The sequence below is a fragment of the Chaetodon auriga genome, chromosome 11 (assembly GCF_051107435.1).
Source record: "Chaetodon auriga isolate fChaAug3 chromosome 11, fChaAug3.hap1, whole genome shotgun sequence".
NCBI classification, from domain to species: domain Eukaryota; kingdom Metazoa; phylum Chordata; class Actinopteri; order Chaetodontiformes; family Chaetodontidae; genus Chaetodon; species Chaetodon auriga.
Window position 1 is genome coordinate 5814474 of NC_135084.1, and position 20972 is coordinate 5835445.

The 20972-nt window shown below is 40.7% G+C and overlaps 1 protein-coding gene across 5 annotated transcripts; it reads right to left on the bottom strand.

The window, feature by feature from the left end:
• Positions 1-751: 751 nt before the first annotated feature.
• On the bottom strand, positions 752-11268 carry LOC143327871 (RING finger protein 122-like). Of its 5 annotated transcripts, none has more exons than XM_076742467.1 (7): positions 10705-11268; positions 5346-5505; positions 4398-4440; positions 4247-4288; positions 3516-3598; positions 2544-2706; positions 752-1547 (listed from the first exon to the last, which is right to left on the bottom strand). In XM_076742467.1, exons 2-6 carry the CDS (start codon positions 5453-5455, stop codon positions 2586-2588), a joined length of 399 nt encoding a protein of 132 aa, XP_076598582.1. In that variant the 5' UTR covers positions 5456-5505; positions 10705-11268; the 3' UTR covers positions 752-1547; positions 2544-2585. The 5 variants fall into 5 exon arrangements, with proteins under 5 accessions (XP_076598582.1, XP_076598581.1, XP_076598577.1 ...); XM_076742466.1 differs by having other exon boundaries at positions 2572-2706; positions 10705-11199; XM_076742462.1 differs by having other exon boundaries at positions 10163-11191.
• Positions 11269-20972: the final 9704 nt, after the last annotated feature.

Genomic DNA, 20972 nt, shown 5'->3' on the forward strand with positions numbered 1-20972 from the left:
CTTTAGTGCATATGCATGCTAACGTTAGCTAATTGGCATTCAACAAAGTGCTGTTTAGATGAATGTCACTAGTTTTGCAAAGTATTTGATAAATGCTGGTGGTAGAGGAAATATTTAAATGACCAAAGCTGTTGCAATTCATCCTTAGAGGGAAAAGAATGTCTGCATCAAATGTGATGGCAGTCCATCCTAAAGGCAATGAGACTTTTCACCAAAAAAAAGGTCAGTGTGGTAGCACCAGGGGAACATGTCAAGGTATCATTGCTAGTAGTAGTCAGTAGGATTCATTCCCTGGACATCATAAATATCTGTACACAATGTAACAGCAATTAATCCAGTAGTTGTTGAGATAAATAAAATAAAAACAACACCTAATGCACTGCAGAGGGCAGCATTCCGCCTCACAGTATGCAGTATACAGCATGCTGCTGGAAATACATTTAAAGATGAAGAACAACAACTAGCTTTAGAGAATTAAGGTATGATGACTTTTTTCATCCACATTAAACTGTATATCAGAGGTGGCACTTTATGAAACTTTTCAGTCTCTCTCTCACACACACACACACACACCCACACACACACACACACACACACACACACACACACACACACGCAAGCAAAGATAGGGCACCAATAGCACAATGGTATAACCTTTCCCTATATCATAATGATGATAAACAAATAAAGAGTTTCAAGTGTCGACATGTAGCAAAACTAGGGAGGGAAAAAAAAAGTCTTGGATCCAAACGACCTTATCAAAACACCGGTTATGTATTGTTTTTCTAAAGTCAGAAAATTTAAAAGCATTTACAATTTTACACAGTACTCATGGTATATTACAGGGTACATGCTCAGACAGGAAACCAGCTCAAACAGGCTCTTCATATCAGCGCAGTGCGTCTATTTATATCACTACAGTACAGAGCACTTCTTTGACACTGGGAGCTACGATTTCGTTGAAAATTGGTTGGTTCAGTTCTGTCCCACTGGCAACGATCACACACTGTTTGACAAATGACAGTCAACGTGTTTTAGCATCACTGACACACAATACCTTTACTGAAAGCCGGTTATGATACAAAAGGTTCCCAACAAATAACTTAAAAAAACATGTATATATGTGTTATTTTAGTGGTTGAGTCACTTTGGACCCTTAGTTGTAGCTGAATAGGACGTAGGTGTGACAGCATGTAGTAGTTGGCTTTTCACTACCTTCACTCAGCTTGGCAACACACTGTAACTCCAGTCTGCTCATAGTAAGTCAGAGCTGATTGACTGGTAGACAGTGGAAGATTACAGTCGAAATACACACACACACCATTTTTGTTAGTTATGTTCTGTTGTGTTAAAAGTGCTCTTTTCCACAATTGCACATCTTTCATTACAGTCTCTGCCTTTGCCGTCAAATGTGGGGCAACAAAGAGCCAAAGGAGGGTCTGATATCTTCAAAGCTGGTGTCAGGTGGTGGAATCTTCTTCTTTCCATGCTCCAGGCCTCTTACGTTCGTCATACTCATGTGGCGCTGCATGTCATTTTTGGGCAAACTGAAAATAAGCAGACTGGAGTTTATCATTCAAACATTTCTCAGAGGCAGAGCTGCTTTAGGGACAGAAATAATCTCTTTAGTTGAGTTACAGCACTAACACTCCAACATGCTGAGAGACCAACACAAATGTTTGGGTGACACGATTAGCTGGTATCTCTGTATTCTGATAATGATGCAAACAATATGTTTTTGGTGATGGCGCCATGGTGCTGATGATGATGGTAAGTGCTGATGTTGTCTTCATGTCACACATAGCACTGTAACAGAAGTTTTATCTCCTAAGTTCTTCCACAACAGATAATCAAGTCATCCAATTAAATCAAACTTCAGGGGGAGAAGCTAACCACTGTCTTCCTCCAGGCTGAGGAATTCATTTAACTGAAGCCCTTTCATAAAGGCGGGCTGTAGCGTTCTTGCTACAAAAAATATGGACTTCGATAAGATTGAGAAGGAGCTTTGTGAAGCCCTGGAGTTCAGGATTTATGGTGCGCTGTCATCCTGGCAGTGAAATGAAGCCAGAAAATTCAAGGCTGTGTACACAATTGTTCACTCATTCACTGTTTGCTCCATAACTTTTTTACAAGAAGTAAACTGTTTTTTTGGGTTTTGTTTTTTTTTTGTTTTTTTTTTATGAATCATCATCACTGTCTGCTACTGCTGACAGGTGTAGTCTCTAACAATGACAATAAATACAGTACATTCAGCTGAGATGAAGCATTGCATTGTGATATTTTGAACAAAAAGTATTAGTATTTTAAGGATCTGCAGCTTTAAGGCACTTGTGCATTAGCTTAAGCATTTGTCTGTGTACTGAAAATTGGAGGATCAAGGCTTGGCAGCCTTAATCTGTTATTGTCTCAGTGTTACAATCTCCCTCCATATAGTTCAGTACAGTAGGTTCTTTGGCTCTGCCTCGGTAAATGTTTGCATTACTAAAACTACAATCTGTGGACCAGTGAAACAGGATGCTCTATAATGACAGGTGTCAACTGACTGGAGAGTGTGAAGTCGGCTGCACATACAGTATGTTCCCCTCTCAGACCTCCAGGAGACTCTGTGGCCGCTCAGGTGCTTGTGGGGGATCAGGCTGGAGGCGACAAATGGGCTTGTTGCACATGGGACAGACACTGCGGATCTCTAACCATTTTAGCAGACACCTGATAAAAGCAGATGGATGAGAGACGTATTACCTCATTTGGCCTTTTCAAAGACAAAGTACGCAGTTACACAGGTGGGTCTAGGCAGAAACCTTGGGAATCAAGACAAGAAATAGAAGTTGTGAAACAGGACTGAACCGACAGACGTACAGGATATTTGTACAGTTCACAGGTTCTGGTGAATCACGTTGAGAAATGTCTGACAGATGCAAACCGGTCCAAAAGCACTGTTGTCAATGTCACACCTATGCTACAGGGCAAAACAGGTCTCAGTTACATAAAGTATGCTCGTGTTCAAACATGCAAGGACATATGTTGTCAGGAATGCGCTCGTCACTTTCTGCAAGGCTCCCTGAAAAAGTTGCTCAATATCTTTTTCTGAATTTTTCTGCTCCTCTGATTGCCTCAGCTGTTAACTTGGAGGCAGGAATCCATCACAGAGTGGAATTTATGAGTCATTCCTTTGAAGTGGTTAGTCAACATTTTTTCCACATTAGGAAGTATTCAGCAAAAGTTTAAGAAATCGAGGCCAAAATAATATTTTGCACTTTGAAAAGTGAGGCCTATGGAGCCACTGACAATGGATTTGCAGACACTGCCTTTTCTAAAAGTGTCATTCCGCAGAGTTTCAATGTATCTTCAGTCTCAAGCATAATGTATGAGTAAGCAAAATTGCCAATTTATTAAATGAATCAATTGAGTTTTCCTCTTGACTGTAGCTGAAATACATTTGCATGTTCACAAACATGGAGTCAAATGTCTGATCTCATGAAAGTCTGATAATTACCAAGCAAGGTTGTTGAACTTACTTCTTGTGAAAAGCATGGGAGCATGGACACACTCCAAGTTCGTCCCTGGAGCGAAACTCCTCTAAACACACTGCACATGTTTGCTGAAAAGGGGAAATGAGAGGTTATGAAATCATCAACTGCCATGTGTAATGCCTATCCTGATACAGCTCCTTAGTTCAGCCATGTTAAAGCAAAGTCAGATGATAATGCATCCATTCAGCAGCTACTACTGTTTCATTCTTTGCTTAAATAATCACCAATAACAATTTTCCATGACTGCACTGCAATGATTTGATCACTGCTATAACCTCTTATTCATACAAATACTGCAATCTTAACAACATTCTGTTGTTGTATTTGGTATAAAACATGCTTTACCCTTTTTTTTAACTTCCAGTTAATGACAGAAAATCTAATGTTTGGTTGTGTGGTTATCCTCTGAATTTCAGTTACAGCGGTGACTCAGACGTTGATTACATGTGCAGCATTTTTAAGCTATTATTGGGCAACTTTGCCAAACATAATGGTGAAACACACTTCCCTGTTTTTCCAGTAAATTACAGATTTAGTGTAGCTTGTTGCAGCAGTAAATTTGTTGCTGAAAATTGCAGCCATCATTTGAGTCACTAAACCACTACAGTATGTTTCCACATTCATTTGATCCCATTATCCAGTTAGCACTGATGATCACAGTTCCTTTGAACTGCTTCATAACCGTGCTCCTCCCATGCACCCTGTATTCAACTTACACCAAGCAGGCTCAGTTTCTTCCCTGCTCCTTTCAAAACAACCTGTTGACAAGAACGGATTTGTGACAAAATGCATATAATTCACCAGTCAAACAAGCATATATATAGTCTGTATTACAATTTGAAACTGGATATAGGCTTCACGTATTACCTCATTGTAACCATACTGTTCTCTTGAACCTTGTCGCCTGAGTCTGTGAAGCACAAAACAAAAGAAATATCATGCTGTGATTTTGAGTCCAAAAATTCTATTATGCATGTGGTGGCTCCATATCTGTCTTCCTCAGGACATGTCTTGTCATGCCGTATGAATCAGCTGAGATGCTCCTTCAAGCAGTCCTGGAATTCACACAATGCCAGATTCAAGTAACAGCCTGTGCATCTATGCTCACCATGAGCAGATCTATAACACCTTCAAGAATGTGCCCGATAAGAATTCTGGCAGAAATTCCATTTTATGAAGTTGATCATAAGTTGATGAAGCATCATTTGATAACTGTTATTTTGGGCTTAGTGAAGTAAAAAACTGTATTCAGTCCATTTTCAAGTTTGAAACTTTTTTGGAAATGACTGATTTTACAGATGTTGACAACTTTGTACTAGATACAATATATCTACCAACTTTACATAGTCCCACAGTCTCTTAAAATTTTTTCAGATGTCTGTCAGCCGAATAAATTAACAAAGCATAACCTTAGCAACGGTAAATCTTTGAACAGGTCTTTCCAGAAATTCTGGAAGCCAGCAGCTGTTCATTGACCTAATCCCAACCTGCCTGTAATAGCCTTAAGCAGCGCTCACCTGAACCTTTGTGAACTGACAATGCTGTGATGTGCTTCCATGTAATACAGTGAGAGGCCTCTGCATTGTCTGCAATAAGTTTGATTTCTCAGAGAATGGAAAATGCTATCTGCTGATGCACATAGTCAGCCAGTATGCTTTGTACACATGAAACCGGCCCAGAATGCAACTTAGGTGCATCGTTTAATTAGACATATTTCGCTAACAATTTAATTTCAGTTTAAATTCAGGTATTTCTTCCTGACACTTGCGAATCCTGTACAGGAGCTCTCACTCAGCTTTGTCTGTTGTGGTTTACCTGAACAGGTAGCAGCAGAAGATGAGGCTGAGCATGAGGATGAAGAGGCCAATGCCCAGGATGATGATATAGACATTGAGCGGCAGGTGGAAGAGCTCTTCAGATGTCATCTTGCAGTAGGGGTCGATGTTCTGCTGCAATCCAAGGTCACACAGACACCCTGAGAGGACGAGATAGATGGAAAAGATTACACAGAATGAAGACGGGAGACAGAAGCTGTGTTAATGCAGCTAAAGCAGCGTGGTTTTGCTACCAGGAAGAAGAAGAAGAAGAAAGTATGTTTGTATTGGGATACAGAAAGAGAAGTTTCACTGCAATCACAGATGATTTTTATCACAAGAATGCACAAGATCTCCTCAGAAAAGCCTCTGAAACAGGATGTAGAAAAAGACATTCTGAGCTATCCATTGAATATGCATTCATAGCTTACCAGCACAAGTGTAGCAATAATGCGTACTAATGCATATTTGTGTGGAGGCTGAATAAAATTTAATTCAAACTTCCTACAGATGTTGAAGTATTAACAGTTTCAACAATAAATACTACTGGGAACCAAACTGCATCATATCCATCATATTAACATATATTTTCATGAAAGATTGGTATTGGCCAGCATGTGAGTCTAAACCAACTGTGTTCTGAGTCTTCACACAAAGAACAAGGCACTCATGGGAGGAGTTCACTGTTGGTAATGGTGCAAATACACATTCATCTTTTCAATTGCAATTGGAAAATATACGAAAATGCCATTTTCTAAATATGAATTACCACAGTGAACAAGGCTGCAGTCAGTTAATCCACATGTCAGGAATGTAGCCGACATCATGCGGCATTTCGAAACACAGCAGAAATGACAAAGAAAAATGTGATGGCTTGCCACACAAAGTTCACCAAGAGAGTTTGACACGTGGTATTTAAGGACTGTGAATCCATTTGAAAGCATTAGCACATTTAGCGACATTGTTTATTGCTTAGAATGACGTTGGCATAAATATTTAGCAATATTTTTATTACTGTGGGTGAGCTTCCATGTTTCCTTATGAATGATCTGATTATTGGACTGTTTCTCTTTCTGTCTTGGGTTACTGAAGTAACCAAACCCAACTTACATCCCAAAAAGCTGGTCGACCACAACTTTGACAGGTCATTTGAACCTTTCAGCTTAATTTCTAAGATTAGAATTACGCAATGGCTCAAATGACTGAGAGTAATGTGACAGTTGACAAACCCACAGATTCTTATCACCCAATTCTGGAGTTCCCCTCAGCTCTCCAGAACATTGTAGCTTCTTTAAGAACATTGTTTTGCGTTTACAGTCGCAACTTTTCATCTAAAAAGCTCTGAGTATAATACAATACAATACAGTACAATACCTGCCCAGCAACAAATGGCATACAGAAACAGCTGGCAAGTAGCTGGTGAACATAATTGAACATTTAGAGCCAGATATATTTCTTAGGTGTTGGTGGAGAACAAAAGAACATTCAATTGGTGCTAATGCATAATGTCACTCGTATGCTAATGTTGTTCATGTCTGCTGGATGTGTAAATATTCAAGTGTTTGGTGATATGTTTTCCATAACACCTTTATGAGGCGATAATGTCACAGCCTGTTGTGCTGAACCCTGAGTAGTCAAAAAACACAGGGTATTAGACAAATAGGGATGCCCAAAGTGGGGCCCATGGACCAAAGATTGCCCACCATAAGGTTTGATTTGGCCCACCAGATGTTTCTTGTGGAAAACAATAATAATAGTAACTTTAAAAACCATAAGACAAATCAAAATCTTTAAATATGTAGGATCCATAATTATTATTTGACCTAATCTGACCATGGCAGAGTGATTCTCTGTGCAGGAAGTCAGTCAGTCAAGTTAATTTGGGATCCTAGTATCATTTTGCACCCTAACAATGCAATAGGTGTTTGATTTTGGCCAGTGGCCCACTACTAAGTTAGGGGAATTTGTTTGGACATCTCTGCAATACACCATTTCACTCTTAGTGGAGCATAGGTCTATGATCCTTCTGTCTACTTGGTGTGATATTAGACCAATCAGCTCCATCTCAGCCTTGCCAGTGTGTTTCCATGCTCCACATGACAAACATATTGGCAATCCCATACTTTACCTGTGTCCAACTCCTATGGTGAGAATGTGGGTAAGGATTTTAGGAGGCATATGTGTGCATGTATCTGTGCAACTTCCAAGGCCTGGCACACTGCATCCGTGAAGACTCGTGTTTCAAATCACAATGGAATACTGCTTACACTGTACGGTTTCTTCAGCTGCAAAAAGTTTTGGAAGTTTGGTTGAGATAAAGCTGAGATGTGACATGTGGAGTCAGGATGTAGAAAACCTAATTTCTAATTTTGTGTTTGAATCAGAGGTGAGTGAGAAAGTGGAAGAGCTGCATAGAGGAAATAAGTTCACAAATCCCACAGCAAAAGCACCTCTCCAATGCTGCAAAGCACTTTCATGTGAACTTTTACAACCATCCTTGCGTCATAAAGGAATGTGTTCCACTTGCTTGTTGGCCTGAGAATAGTTACTCACTGGAGTTTGGGCTCAGTGAGAAAGGAGTGATTTCAGCCTGAGGGGCTTGAACATGGCACTTTTCATTCCACACGACACACAAATGCCTTAAGCCATAGCAGTTAACTATTTGTTAATGTCCAGAGCCAGAACTTACAGTATACTGTGGTGCTGACCCTCTGGTTCAAAAGTAATTCTGTAATAGATAAGGGTCACAGCAGGAAGGTGTAGTCTTCACCTGTACAGTGGTGGGTTTTTGGGAAGGTCTGAAAGAGGGTTTGGGTGCAGGCAGCCGTAATCTTAGCACGATGTTTGTAAATCATTGATAGTGGAACACTAAAAGGTAGGCCACTGTGCAAATGCATGCAGACTGGATAGGATTGTACCTGAGCACTGTTAAAAAAGGAATATTAGCTTTGGTTTTATGTGCTTTGGTTGAAAAAATGGTAGAATCTGATTACATTAAGAACTTCCTTTAGAGGTCACAACAGTGGAACACATAATAAACACATTGTGGTTACAGTTCTGACTGGTCATAACTGCATGTAAAAGTTCACATTAGGATTGAGTTGTGCCATCTAATCATAAATGCAGTAGTATGTTTGTTTGGAAAGTTCTTCATAAGGTCTTCGACACTACTAGCTAGTTTCAAATTAGTCATTTAACAAATCTAAAAATGAAATAGTACTAGTAAAGACTTTAGTAATGTGGAAATCCTTTGCTAGCAAATATCTGTAGCACTCTCCAATAAAAAGCAATCAGCTGTATAAACAGGAAGTTGCTGTATCATCAAAAGCTCCAGTATAACTTTATATAAACAGTTTTAGGAGGGCAAACAATAGATTATAACTGAGCAGCCAATCCTCTGTCAATATAGGTATCACTTCTTTGCATAAATGGAGAAGTTTGCATGTCTCAGAATCAGCACTTTGATCATGTTACTTCTGAAGAGGGTTATATATTAGCAAGCTAACGTTAGCTTGGTCTGTTAGTTAGCTGGTAGGTTAGTAACACCTGGCATTTACTGGGTGTAAATATTGACTCCTAAAATAATCTCTATGTACGAAATAATAGTTACCTGGATGTAACTCTAGTTCTATGAGTACACACGTCAGCCTTGTTGGGTTTACCCATCAAGCCTCTGTAAACATGCAACGATCAGCAGTTATGGTAGAGAAAACATAAAGATGAGAGCCCAGGAAGGAACGAGCATCAGACATCGGCTCCCCTTTCTTCACCTCATATGAGACAGGTGAGGGAGAGAGAAGCAATCCCATCCCTCAGTTCGACACCTCTGACCAACAAATGACATGCATTTGAAACAGCCCATGTATCGGTGCAGCAGTGTGGAAGCATGTAGGTTACTGGTGGAATGAGGGATGTGGGTTGGGGTGATAGAGGCTGAGGGAGACAGCGAACATCCGACATTCACTCACCCTCATTGACCACACCTGAGTTAGGGAGAGAAGATGCAACTCCATCCCAGAAAGGCAAAGGTAAGCCCTTGTATTACAGCTGAAAAACAGCCTGTGCTTCAGTGTAGTACGTTAACTCGCCACTTGTGTTCTTTCAAGCTTCACAAGCCCATTAGAAGAGTTTGAAGCCAATGTGGCCTGCATGCATACCACTTGGTCCTGATGGCAAAAAATCTGGCACAGTAAAGGAAACAAGGCTGCAGTTGTCTGAACATAGCGCATAGCCTGGATTAACTTAACCACTGTTGTTCGAGCCTAAAGTGTAGTCCGCCAACTGGGCACCAGCAAAACAAAACCTCTGTGAATATCAGCCAATGTAGATTGACCACGGTTGGACAAGCCAGCGAGGGAAGTTGCTTAGCACCAGCTTTGCAAATGCTAACAAGTCATGATGTAGCTACAGCTGGCCAGCTACTGTTAGCTAGTGACAGCTATTGCCTGAGCAATACTAGCCTAGCAGTTGGCAGAAATGTATGTGTTGTCATTGAAGAGGCAGTGATAACACAGGAACGTCCTCACAGACACGCTGGTCATCTTCCTCATGGTATTAGCAACAGGGGTAGTTTGCCATCACAGGGCAATTCCCCATAAATGCATCATGACTTCCTGTGCACCAGTGCCCGACCACATGCAGCTGGTGCCCTCTTTGTTTTTTCAACTCTTTCCCCTCAGAAAGCCACTGAGGAAGCCTGTTGAGGGCAAATACGTACGAAATAGAGCTAGTTTGTGTGGTGCAACTCTAAATCTCCACTTAGTTAACACATTATTACTAGGTCGAGTTTAAACTTGCAACTGGTTCCAGGAGACTTACCGTTACACCACTGGTCAGGATGCATTAAATGTGGATGCATTAAATGTGTAGACGTTCAGCTGGTAAATCCAGAAAATATTGGGGTCATGACCTGTCCAATAACAAAGTCTGGTTTCCACAAAAGAAGAAGCTTCGACCTCTGCATCCACTACTGTTTAGGCTCAGACTAGTTTACCCTGATAGTTGATAGAGTGGATGTGCTGTGTGTACAGTCCTTGTGGTCAAAGGCAAGCAGACCTGAGGAGAGACTCCCAGTTCCTCAAGAAGGCATCAGGTTCATTTGAACACTGAGACTTCAGTCTGCAGTCATGATTTACTCCCAAAAAGTCATACAAATGTCCACCTTAATTGAGATTTAGACTCCTAAACAAGTGTACGTGTGTCAGAGACAGAAATGTAAGCATTCCTGTGTAATCTTGACTGACAGAAAAAGAAAACAGTTTTGGAGATGACCCTGTGAGCCTCTGGATAAAGAGACACCAATGTAACTGACAGTAAGAGAAAATATACTCCAAATCTCATCCAACACTCTGGTTATGTACCTCTGGCTGAGCGTAGTCCCTGCTTTTTTGTTTGTCTCCCCGTCAAAACATTGTCACGAGTCTCTCCCTCCCGTCCTCCTCTTCGTTGCTCCTCTCTCTTCCTTTCTTCTCTCTCCTCTGTCCTCTCCTTTTAGATCTCCACGTCGCTGTCCTCCTGTCTGGCTGTTAAAACCTGCTGTGGCCAATTATTGAGAGACAAAGGGAAGGACATGGATGGGTTTCCCAGCAGCACGGCCAGCCAGGCGGGCAGCCTCAGTGTTCCTGTGAAAAGCAGCGACTCATCTCATCCGCTGCCTTCCTGCTCTGGACAAAGAACACAGGAAGGCATATAACACAGGAAGACAATGTTAATTCTGATCCAGGCTCTCCTTTCTCCTCCTGTCTTTTCTTCTCACATTCACTCTCCTCCTCTCTTCTTCCTTGTCTCTCTTCTCCACTTCTCGTCTACAGCCCTCAATTTGTAAACAGATCTCTGCTCATGTGATTCGCTGTCTGCATCACAGCTCTGCTTTCACCGCCCCCTTCTTCCTTCTTCCTCCCTCCCTCGCTCCCCACCCGCCGCCTGCCTGCCCTCCCTTTACCTCTCGCCCCTCTGGGTTTTTCCTTCCACCCCCCACCCCCCTCCTTTGCAGCTGCATGCTATTATTGAAGTAGCTGCAGAGCAGATGGCAGACAGGCAGATGTAGAAACAGGCATGGGGAGAGGCTGGGATATGATAGTTACAAGGCAGTTTGATTGATTACATGCTATTTGTGGAATAGCTTGTTTACTCTCTCCTTGATTATTGAAAGATCATGACCTTAACTGATTCACATGAATTTTGGCCATCAAGGCTGAACTCGACCCTGAGGGGCCAAAAGGTTCCAATATTCACCATGCAGCAATTAGAATGTGGTAATCTAATTAATCGTAAATGTGCTTGTTAATACTGTAATCATCATTGAAGTGCATCATAAACTTAAGTGATGGAGGCTTAAGGGCAACAGCTGCATTACATCTGAACTTGAGGTCCCATCTAATACAGGGGCCCTAAAATCAAGTATCAAGGCCTTTATTATTTCTGTTCATATTGGTTTTATAAAGTGAATTTTAATAAATAAATCTATGCTGGATACATAACAATGCAAAGCGTGGGAGTGGGGAAAGAGGGGTGTCGATAGGGGCTTCACAGGCTTTTAAAAACATACTAGAAGATATAACCGTGAAAAAGTGATGAACATGCATACATGAGGTGTGTTTTAGGGTGAAAGTATGCCGTCAGTTCCTTTACTGATTATGATTCAATGATTTGACAGAACATGAAAACTTCTCCTCTGACAGTTTGTGTCTAACACCTACGCCGATTGTAGCATGAACAGTATATGACATTCGACCCCAAAACATTACTGTTCCTCAGTTAAAAACATACATTTTATACTATATACTACTGTTTTATAGTAGGTTCAAGAGCTACTGCGCAGGTTTAGTCGAATGCTTTGTAACCCCAGTACCAATAGTAATGAACATCACAGATAATAAATACAGCTTATTTAGGAAGTTATTAAAAAGTAATTGGACAAAATGTATTTTTTGTCAGTGTATATTAATTTTAAAATTAATACCATAAATAATCACATTACAATATCAGCACTGTTACCCCTCCTTCCACACTTTACATGTCTTGTTACAGTGACAATATCGCCCTACCACATGATTTTAAAATATGTTCTCAGTAATTTAAAAATTCCAGTGGAAAAACCCAAAAATTGTTCTTCCTTTGGACTTACATACTGTATTTGTCCCATTATAACTACCCAGTATGTATTTTTTCTGTACCCCAGGTGGACTAAACAATTACACCGAATTACAAAAAGCATTGCAATAATTTGTTTGGCAGTTTTGGGCAGGAAAGCGTTAACTTTACTCATCATAGGGAGTATCATGCAGCCTGTTAAAACAGTTGTGTAATGTCTTCTGTGGCTTTGGAGGGATCCTTCTGAAGTCTGAAAAATGAACCCAGTGTGTACACAGATAAAGCAGCGCATTAGCAGAGCAGCAGCAGCAGCTTCAGTCCTCCATCAGTGTCTCCACAGGCTACATTCAGGAATGACATTGTTTGATTGACTGTCGCATCTAACCAGAAGCTCAAGCATGAGTGAAATGCTAGAAAAGAAATAGAGGCATATCTGTCCTGTCATATCTGCGTGAGATGGATGGCTGAAAAATGTGGGCCTTAACAGACAAACCAGTGTAACCTGTGTGGAGTTTGGAAGACAAGAGAATCATCTCCAGGGAAGGTCAGGCATTTGCAGTTTCATTATGGAAGTGAAGGATCCAGTGATTTTGGAGCTGGACTGATACTCTGGACTAGATGTCAGGATATCTCAGCCTCTGCTGCTTTGACTTTAACACTTTTTTTATCCACAAGTCCCCAAGTTCTTGAAAGTGCAATATTAAATCGATGTATTGGCCATTTAATTTGGTGAATAAATGATACTGACTGCAGATAAAAGAGAGGGTTAAATAAGATAAGGAAAGCACAGGTATGGTAGACAGATAATGAAATTAACAGTCCATCAGTGTGGCCAGATGTGAGAGAAATACATAGAAATAACACAAAACCTGATGTTTTGAGCTTGTTGACTCCAGCCTGTTCAGTTTGCTCTCAGCTCTGTCATGAGCTGCAGCACAGGTCTCTTGGAATAGAGCCTCACATTTCTGCTGTGTTTGTTATTTGCTGCTACTTTATTTCAAATGCTCTCACCTGACCAAATGAACCGAGCCAAAGGAGTAAACACTCCAGAGTTCAACTAAAACCTTTCACACACACTGGGTGCAAATGTGCCCTGAGGCTATGGCCAGGAAAAAAAAAAGAAAAAGAAAAAAGAAGTGAGGATTATTACAACCAGTGAGTTTAATTCTGCCCCCAGAGCTGTTTTGATGTATCTGTAGAACTAAGACAACAACCTGCTAAATGATTTCAGTTATAAGCAAGCAAACACGTTCAGTTTGTAGAGCAAATATTTTCTTGAAGGAGAAATGGGTGTGCTCATGTGTGCAGCTCACTAAGACGGACAAAAAGAAGAGAGAACAGCAAAAGCAATTACAATGGAAAAGATGTCACTTAATTCATATAAGCAATAAAATTCTATGGAAGAATTAGATACACAATGAATAGACACATGATCTGTGGGCAAAATAACTATAAAATGAAAGTGCTGTTTTGTTATTTACCTGTAAATAACACTTGCAGTTGTTTTAATCTGAGGAGAATTAACCTCTCTTCACCTGGAAGTTAGAATGAATATCAAGGAAAAAAAAACAAAAACAAAACAGAGTAAAGTTAAAGATAAAGAGCCAACTAATTGTCTGTATGGCTACAAAGCTATATGATATGTCTAAGTGTCTCAGTCATAGCTTACATACTCCAGAGTAACCAAAGATCCATCTAGTGGCTGATGAGCAGAAGTGCAGCATATGGTTGACATTTGACAAGCTGCAGGCTCAATATTTGAGAATCGAGCTCCACTGAGACTTGTGATTGACTTGGATGTTAAAGAATGTCATCTGTAATGTTTGTGTCTTCTGTTTAAGGAAGCGATGTTCCTATATTATTCCTATAAGGGTAAAGGGGTGTGTGTGTGTATGTGTATTTTACAAATCCTACATTTCCCATGAACCACTGATTTTATATGTTCCACAAAAAATTCTTTGTGGTGCTTTTTAAATGTACTCTTTTATATTTCTGTGTGAAGGAGATTGTGTATAAGATACATCATCATTTTATTGTAATCATTGTTATTGTGTAATATCTGCAATAGCTAACTGTATTTTCCTGGCAATGCAATGTGCTGCTTTACAAATCTTTTAATTGTGTGTGTTTACCTGTATAGGTGCAACATTCAAGACTAAGACCGTGTTAATAAGAGGTGTATCAAGTTAAGCTTTGTGGATCATGTTAAATAGATTTGGCAATTAGAATTCAGCTGAGCCACTTTGATTTTCAGAAGATTTTGGATCAATCCAGCAACTGTTGTGTGTTCTTTCCTGAGTGCAACAACAAAGCTAATAAGGGTTTTCTCTCGAGCGACAGATTCTTCGGGTTCATGAGCATTTAGTGTTGTTAAATATGCGAGTGGGCTCAAGGCATCCAGAGATCAGTGGTCTCCAAAGGAAAGAGCAAAAGCTGCTCTCTGTGTCTGACTTTTATACGCAGATGTGAGAGTGTAAGGGAAGAGCACAGCTGTCCGCTTGCTAGAATCAGTTGCTTGCAGCTGCTTCACCTTGACCACAAGTTCCTGTTTAACAAGAATCTAGGGGCTGTGACGCCAGCGGGTGAAGAGGAACAAAGTCAGCCAGTTCACCTTCTGCTGTCTGACACCTTTAACACACAGCAACAGCATGCAGAACAAAAATTAAGCACTTTAAAACACATTTTCCATTACTATAGCTCAATTCTTCATTAGACTCCTGTTTTTCTGTCCGAGTAAGATTCATGTTATTGTCAAAAGTAAGCACCTAAATATAACCCTGAACCTATGTGACTCTATGGTCACATCCAAAATATTGTCACTTTAATAGTGAGGACCAAAGTCAAACATACTATACTGATTTAACTTTGGAAATCTCCCCCAGCTCTGTATCCACTGGTAATTACCATTAGGAAGGGAACATGAAGGGTTTGTGCTTACTGAGAACAGCACAAGTTTGTAAGTAAGTTGCTCAGTTTAGTCATTTCATCAGTTTTGCAGTAAAGTGGCCACACTGCAGAAATAAGGATATATATTCATATCATGCTATGCTTTTTGAACAAACTATGTTTTGGTCAGGCTGGCTGCTCTTGTGCTCAAGCTGTAGCAGTCTCATAGATCCTGTAGAACCCAGAGGATTTAGAGCAGACTGTTGATGGCTTTTCCTACATGCTTCCCTCATTGCAGGACTTACCCCACGTCTTTGGTTTACAAAGGAAACACAGAGGCGTCTGGAGCCAGTGCAGAGGTCATTTAACAAACCCAGATGGCGGTGAAGATGTCAGGAAGCGTCATTCGGGCTCTGTTCCTCCCTAACTGGTGGGTTTAACAATGTTAAATTGCATTTTGGATTCTGCAGCACATAAAAGCATCTCAAACTTTCAATACATCACATGAGTTTGAGGTGACTCTGTTAAAAATCCATAGATGAACAAGAAGACATGAGGAGTTCAAATGCAGTTAAAGTTGCAAAATGTCAAGCACTGCCACTAAGAGGAGACATGGCTAAACTCCATTTTGTGGCATTTCAATCGAAACACATGGAAATCACCTTTTCCATCCTGTGGACTGTTTTAGAATATCCTGTAGAGGCAGACACAAGACAGAACAGTGACCCTGACAACAGGTTGGTGACTGAGGCCATTCCTACTTTATGCATGTGATTAATCACATGTATACGTAGGTTACTATTATACTTGGATGTTAGTGCATGTAAGTCACTGACAAATGTGTCTTATACTTTACTTTAAGCTAATTTTAAACTTTTTTAACTCCTAAATTAGGTCTTGAAAGAGGTGCAATTGGTGCAATTCTTAGAAGGGCCCAACATTGGAGTACTGGTGGGTTTCTTGGTCTCTGGGATTATGAAGAAGGAAGGGTGGCAATGGGGGCCTAATGACATTTTCTTTTGCTTTGGAGGGTCCCAAACAGTTTCATCCAGCTATGAAAAACTGCACAGATCGAACTAGGCTTATAATATATACCCTCTGATCATGTAAAACTATTGGTTGAAACTGACTTTTAAAAGCAAAATGCTGGCTATAAGACTTGCTGACAGAGTTTTAAGTTTTATTTTTATCAATGTATTAATATATAAGGCACAATGATTGACCTTGTGCAGCAGGTCATTTTTATCCTAACTTGAGTACTGACTTGACTTGTAAATTCACAACATTAATTGTTATGACAGCTTTATTTGGAGAGTATGCAACAGACTCTGACATAAGACAGATTTCGGTCAGAAATCAACCCACGACAGTTGACCCCAGGTCCTCCCTCTGCAGCCTCAGTGACATGCTAAGGGCTTGTTTGGTCAAGGCTTGGAGAGAGCTCCAGCATCCCACCTCAGTGGGTTTGCAGGAGGTTTTCCAGCCCTGTCTCCTACATTACTCCACCAGCTCCTGGTACTTGGCACATGCGCTCTTCTCGGGGTACAGTGAGCTCCGACATGATCACCTGCTTTGTAGCCTTGTGTAAAGATGATCATGTCTGGGTGGAGTGTTGTTGGGAAGATTTTGCTCAGCTGTTTGCCCAGCTGGACTTTCAACTGCCAGTCAGCAGCTGAAGTGAGGAGGCCTGTTGCATATGCAGATGAGGGTGTGTCTCCCTCTGGCCCTGATAAACGTGACAGTCTTTTTTAGGCTGCTTGCTGGTGCTGATGGCTGAAGATACTGTCTCTGCAGCTGCTTCCAGGACCCGATCGTGCCTCCAGCAGTAGCGGCCATCTGCCAGGGCCTTCGGGCAGCAGCTGAGGATGTGTTTGAGAGATCCTCCTCCACAGCAGAGGGCACAGGATGCTGTGTCACTCTTGCTCCAGATGACTTTGTAACCAACATATAAAGACCAAATGTACTGAATATGAATTCTGAAATCCGTCCAGTGCTTCTTATGATTTTCTTAATTCAAAACAACAGAGAAGATCCAGACTTTGTTAAAATTGAACTTGTAAATAGACATTTTTCTGATTAAATCTAGGAAACCGCTGTGAAACTGGGGTTCTCTACTGAAATACTCGACACTTACTAATTCTAACTTTCAGACTGTGTCTTTTTTTATATACATTTCAGATGCTGACTGAATCAAAGTGGATTGGGAGCACGCTGTCACATGGTTTGTGTGTTGCCTGTAAGCAGTCCAGTCAATACTGCTCTGCACCACCTCAAGGATTCAGACCAGCTGTTTAATCAGTCATTACTTAATGATATGGCAAATGTGTACTGTACGTCCACTGCTGGGCATGCACTTAATGCAAGAGATGCAGAATTAGGAAAAATGTATGGTTTGACAATATTCCCATTTCCACATACGATGTTTTCACATGTCAGAGTGGGGAAAACAAGGGCAGAAATAATAAAATGACCAATGGCTCAACTCCATTTAGCTGCTTCGGTTTTAGGATCTGGATTGATTGCTAATGTCATTAGTAACACCTGTGATTTACCTACTGCAACAAGTCAAAATGTCTGCTGTGAAAAAGCCATACGCCATCAGTAATATTCACATGCAGACTTAATGTTTGCTGTAAAACCCAAACACATGTAAACGGACATTGCCAGAATTAAGCTTCAAAATTCATATTCATAGTTGACGGTACATCATTCCATGAAAATACTCCAGTAAAGATAAGACAAGGTGCAACTGGCATCACTGCAATCACTGCGTACAGACACTGAGTGCAAACACTGGCGGTGCCATCAGAATCATATTGGGAGCGTAGCTTTGAGTGAACCATGCTGTGACATGCAATGAGAGTCAACAGGTATTAAAGTCAGTAAAAACAGACGTTGGCACGAATTTTTAATGTTACTTTTAAAACATTGTCGTTGGAAGAGGATTAAGTTGCTCCGCGTTAAGTTGAAAAAGAATATGACAAACATGTTAAGAATGTGTTTTGAGCAGAGACATCACCACACAGTGACTAATGAGTTCACAGAAGGGGAAAGGGAGAGCAGAAAATGTTGCAAGGCAGCAGTCATAGCTTTTAATAGTTGTTATACAGAACATTATACAGAATTACATCTCTGTTCACCTATTTATGCTAATTTAAGCTTCTGATTGGTGAAAGGTTATACTTTGGATTGGACAAATCCAGGAAAAAATGTGCAGAACTTGGCAACCCATAACCTTTGTGACACTTAACCTTACAATTATTCACTTGGCAGATGCTTCTTGTCCAATGAGGGACAATCAAAACCACAGAGGTCAAGGAGAGGCCTTTGAAAAGAAATGCCTCAACACTCTGCTTCGTGTTCCACCTGACGGGCCTCAAATTTGCACATCTATGAACTAACACATGAGTGAATAATGAGAGAAAGAGCAAATTAGGTGAGTAATCAGAAGAGGTAGGTCTTAAACCAAATTTTGAAGATACAGATAAAAGAGACCAACAGATTTTAACAGACTGATGAATCAACTGAGCACTGAAAATGTGAATGGATGAGGCAAATTCCTTTAGAGACTATGAATGAAGCTCGGCGGTACAGGGAATCAAACTTCAGACAACCAAAGCAATCAAAGGCAAATTATAAAAACAGTTTGATGAAATATTTAGATAGATCTTACATTCTGATTTGCCTTGATTCCACTTTGGGTGGTTTTTATGTGAGTTCACATACGTTTTAATGCATTGTCATTCCGTCTGTCATTTCCCCAGCAGAGGGCGCTCCAGCATCACATATCAACGGGAGTCACTGTAAACACGTGAGTTGCAGAAGATGGCGCTGTTCTTTGTTTATATAATGTCCAGACTGAAGCATGGACTGGGGTGACAGGCTCATCAGAGGGCAGTTGAGTATTCTAGTGCTGCGTTAACACTTTATTCCCTTGACCACATTAACTGATTGCAGTCAGTCCAGGAGATCTAAAATATGAGTGACATGTCGACTTTGTCTTGTCAAAGCGGAATCAGTGTGTGATACCTCTGAAATTGTGCACCAGTTTCTATTTCTCCTTTTACTGCCGAAAGCTTATATACCAAGGCAGAATATCCAGCTCTGGAACAACAGCGGCATGAGCCAGCACAACAAAATACAAGTTTTTTTTAGTTGATTGCCACATGGAGGTCAGCCCCCTAGTGTGGTGCAATGATAATATATGTAAATGGGCTACCGTGCCCCAACCAGACAGAACAAGATTTAACCAGCCTATGCCTGACGGAGGTTGCCTACCTCCAAACTTCACACATGTGTAACAATAAATTCCAGCACTGCACTACCAGCTCTGGTCTGTTGACAGCGAGGCCCTGAAGGCAGTGGACTGTCAGAGAAGAAAATCACTCCGAATGAAATGATGCAGATTTCCCGAGCGCATTTATTTTGAATGAGATCAGACTGATGTAAACTTTAGAAAGTGAGGCCTAGTTTGAGTGAAAGCAAGCAGGGAGCACCCCTCTGAAAATGTAGCTGATGTTTTTTGCCTTATCAACGGACTGACTGACTTAGGACACACTGTGACTCGACAGGTCTGTGCTTACTTGCACTCATAAAACATGTTTGGCCATTTAAGGCTAAATGAGTGGGTGTTGAGAAAATATCCTTTATGCAGTGGATTAGATAAAAACACATTATGGCAGATACGGCAGTCTATCCTGCACACTCAGTTCTTTGCAAATCTGACATCAATCACGAGTGTGGATAACTGTGAGCATGCACTACATGTAAATGATAAACCACAGCAGTTAAAGCAGCAAACAGTCACCGGACAGCGTGTTATATGGACGAGTGTGAATATGTCTTATCCCACAAAGTGCGCCGTGTGTCTTAAAGTGAGCTTCACATATTGATTTTTTCCAGGACAATTCTGTTCCTAAAAAGTGGGCTGTGTTGTTTGTGTGCAGAAGTGTGTGTTTTCTTTCCTTCCAAGGGTAGAGGATTCTAGGAATGTGACAGCGTGGAGGGCAAACCAAATGGCATTCATGAATCAACACATAGATAATAGGCTTTGAAATCTTGTTTGTTAATAACAAAGGCTCGGATATAGGCCAACTGTCTGGGGTGTGAGGCTGATCCAAGGACACCGACACACTAACAGTGCACAGACACAATAACCAACACTAGAGATGGTAAATCGTATGCATATTGATTTTTTTTCAATAAAAGAAGATTTTAGATGACTTTCCAGTGGTGTAATGATCGTCTGCACTTCTGTATGTATAATTCCTACAATGCAATGAGAAATGCACTTGCCATATAATGTTTATTGCATGCGTTATGGTTATAAGAGGATAAGCTACGAGGTGAATAATTAAAATGCTCTGGCTATATGACTAATGTGCAACTTTCAAGCAGCACAGCTGAGGTAACACCTATAGGATGATTTTTTTTTCAGTTTCTAAATATGACTTTGTTCCATAAATGCCAGATTTTATCGCAATTACTCATTTGCATCAACTGATTTACCTAAAACATTAAAAAAAAGGACATTTGCTTCCCAACCCAGGCCCAACTGAACAGAAAACAGAAATGAGGTGACTTAGGACAAACTGCATTTCAGCAGCAGACTACTTCAAACAGCAGAAATGATGCGTGCATGTCTCTATGG

What these genes read in the sequence shown, in the direction of transcription:
- LOC143327871 (XM_076742462.1), bottom strand. Translation starts at nt 10,202, where the DNA reads ATGCATCCACATTTAATGCATCCTGACCAGTGGTGTAACG. An exon ending in TTCTGCTGCTACCTGTTCAG is followed by an intron (nt 4,441 to 5,345) that starts GTAAACCACAAC and finishes TGTGCTTCACAG; the next exon opens with ACTCAGGCGACAAGGTTCAA. An exon ending in TCCCATGCTTTTCACAAGAA is followed by an intron (nt 2,707 to 3,515) that starts GTAAGTTCAACA and finishes TGCTTTTATCAG; the next exon opens with GTGTCTGCTAAAATGGTTAG.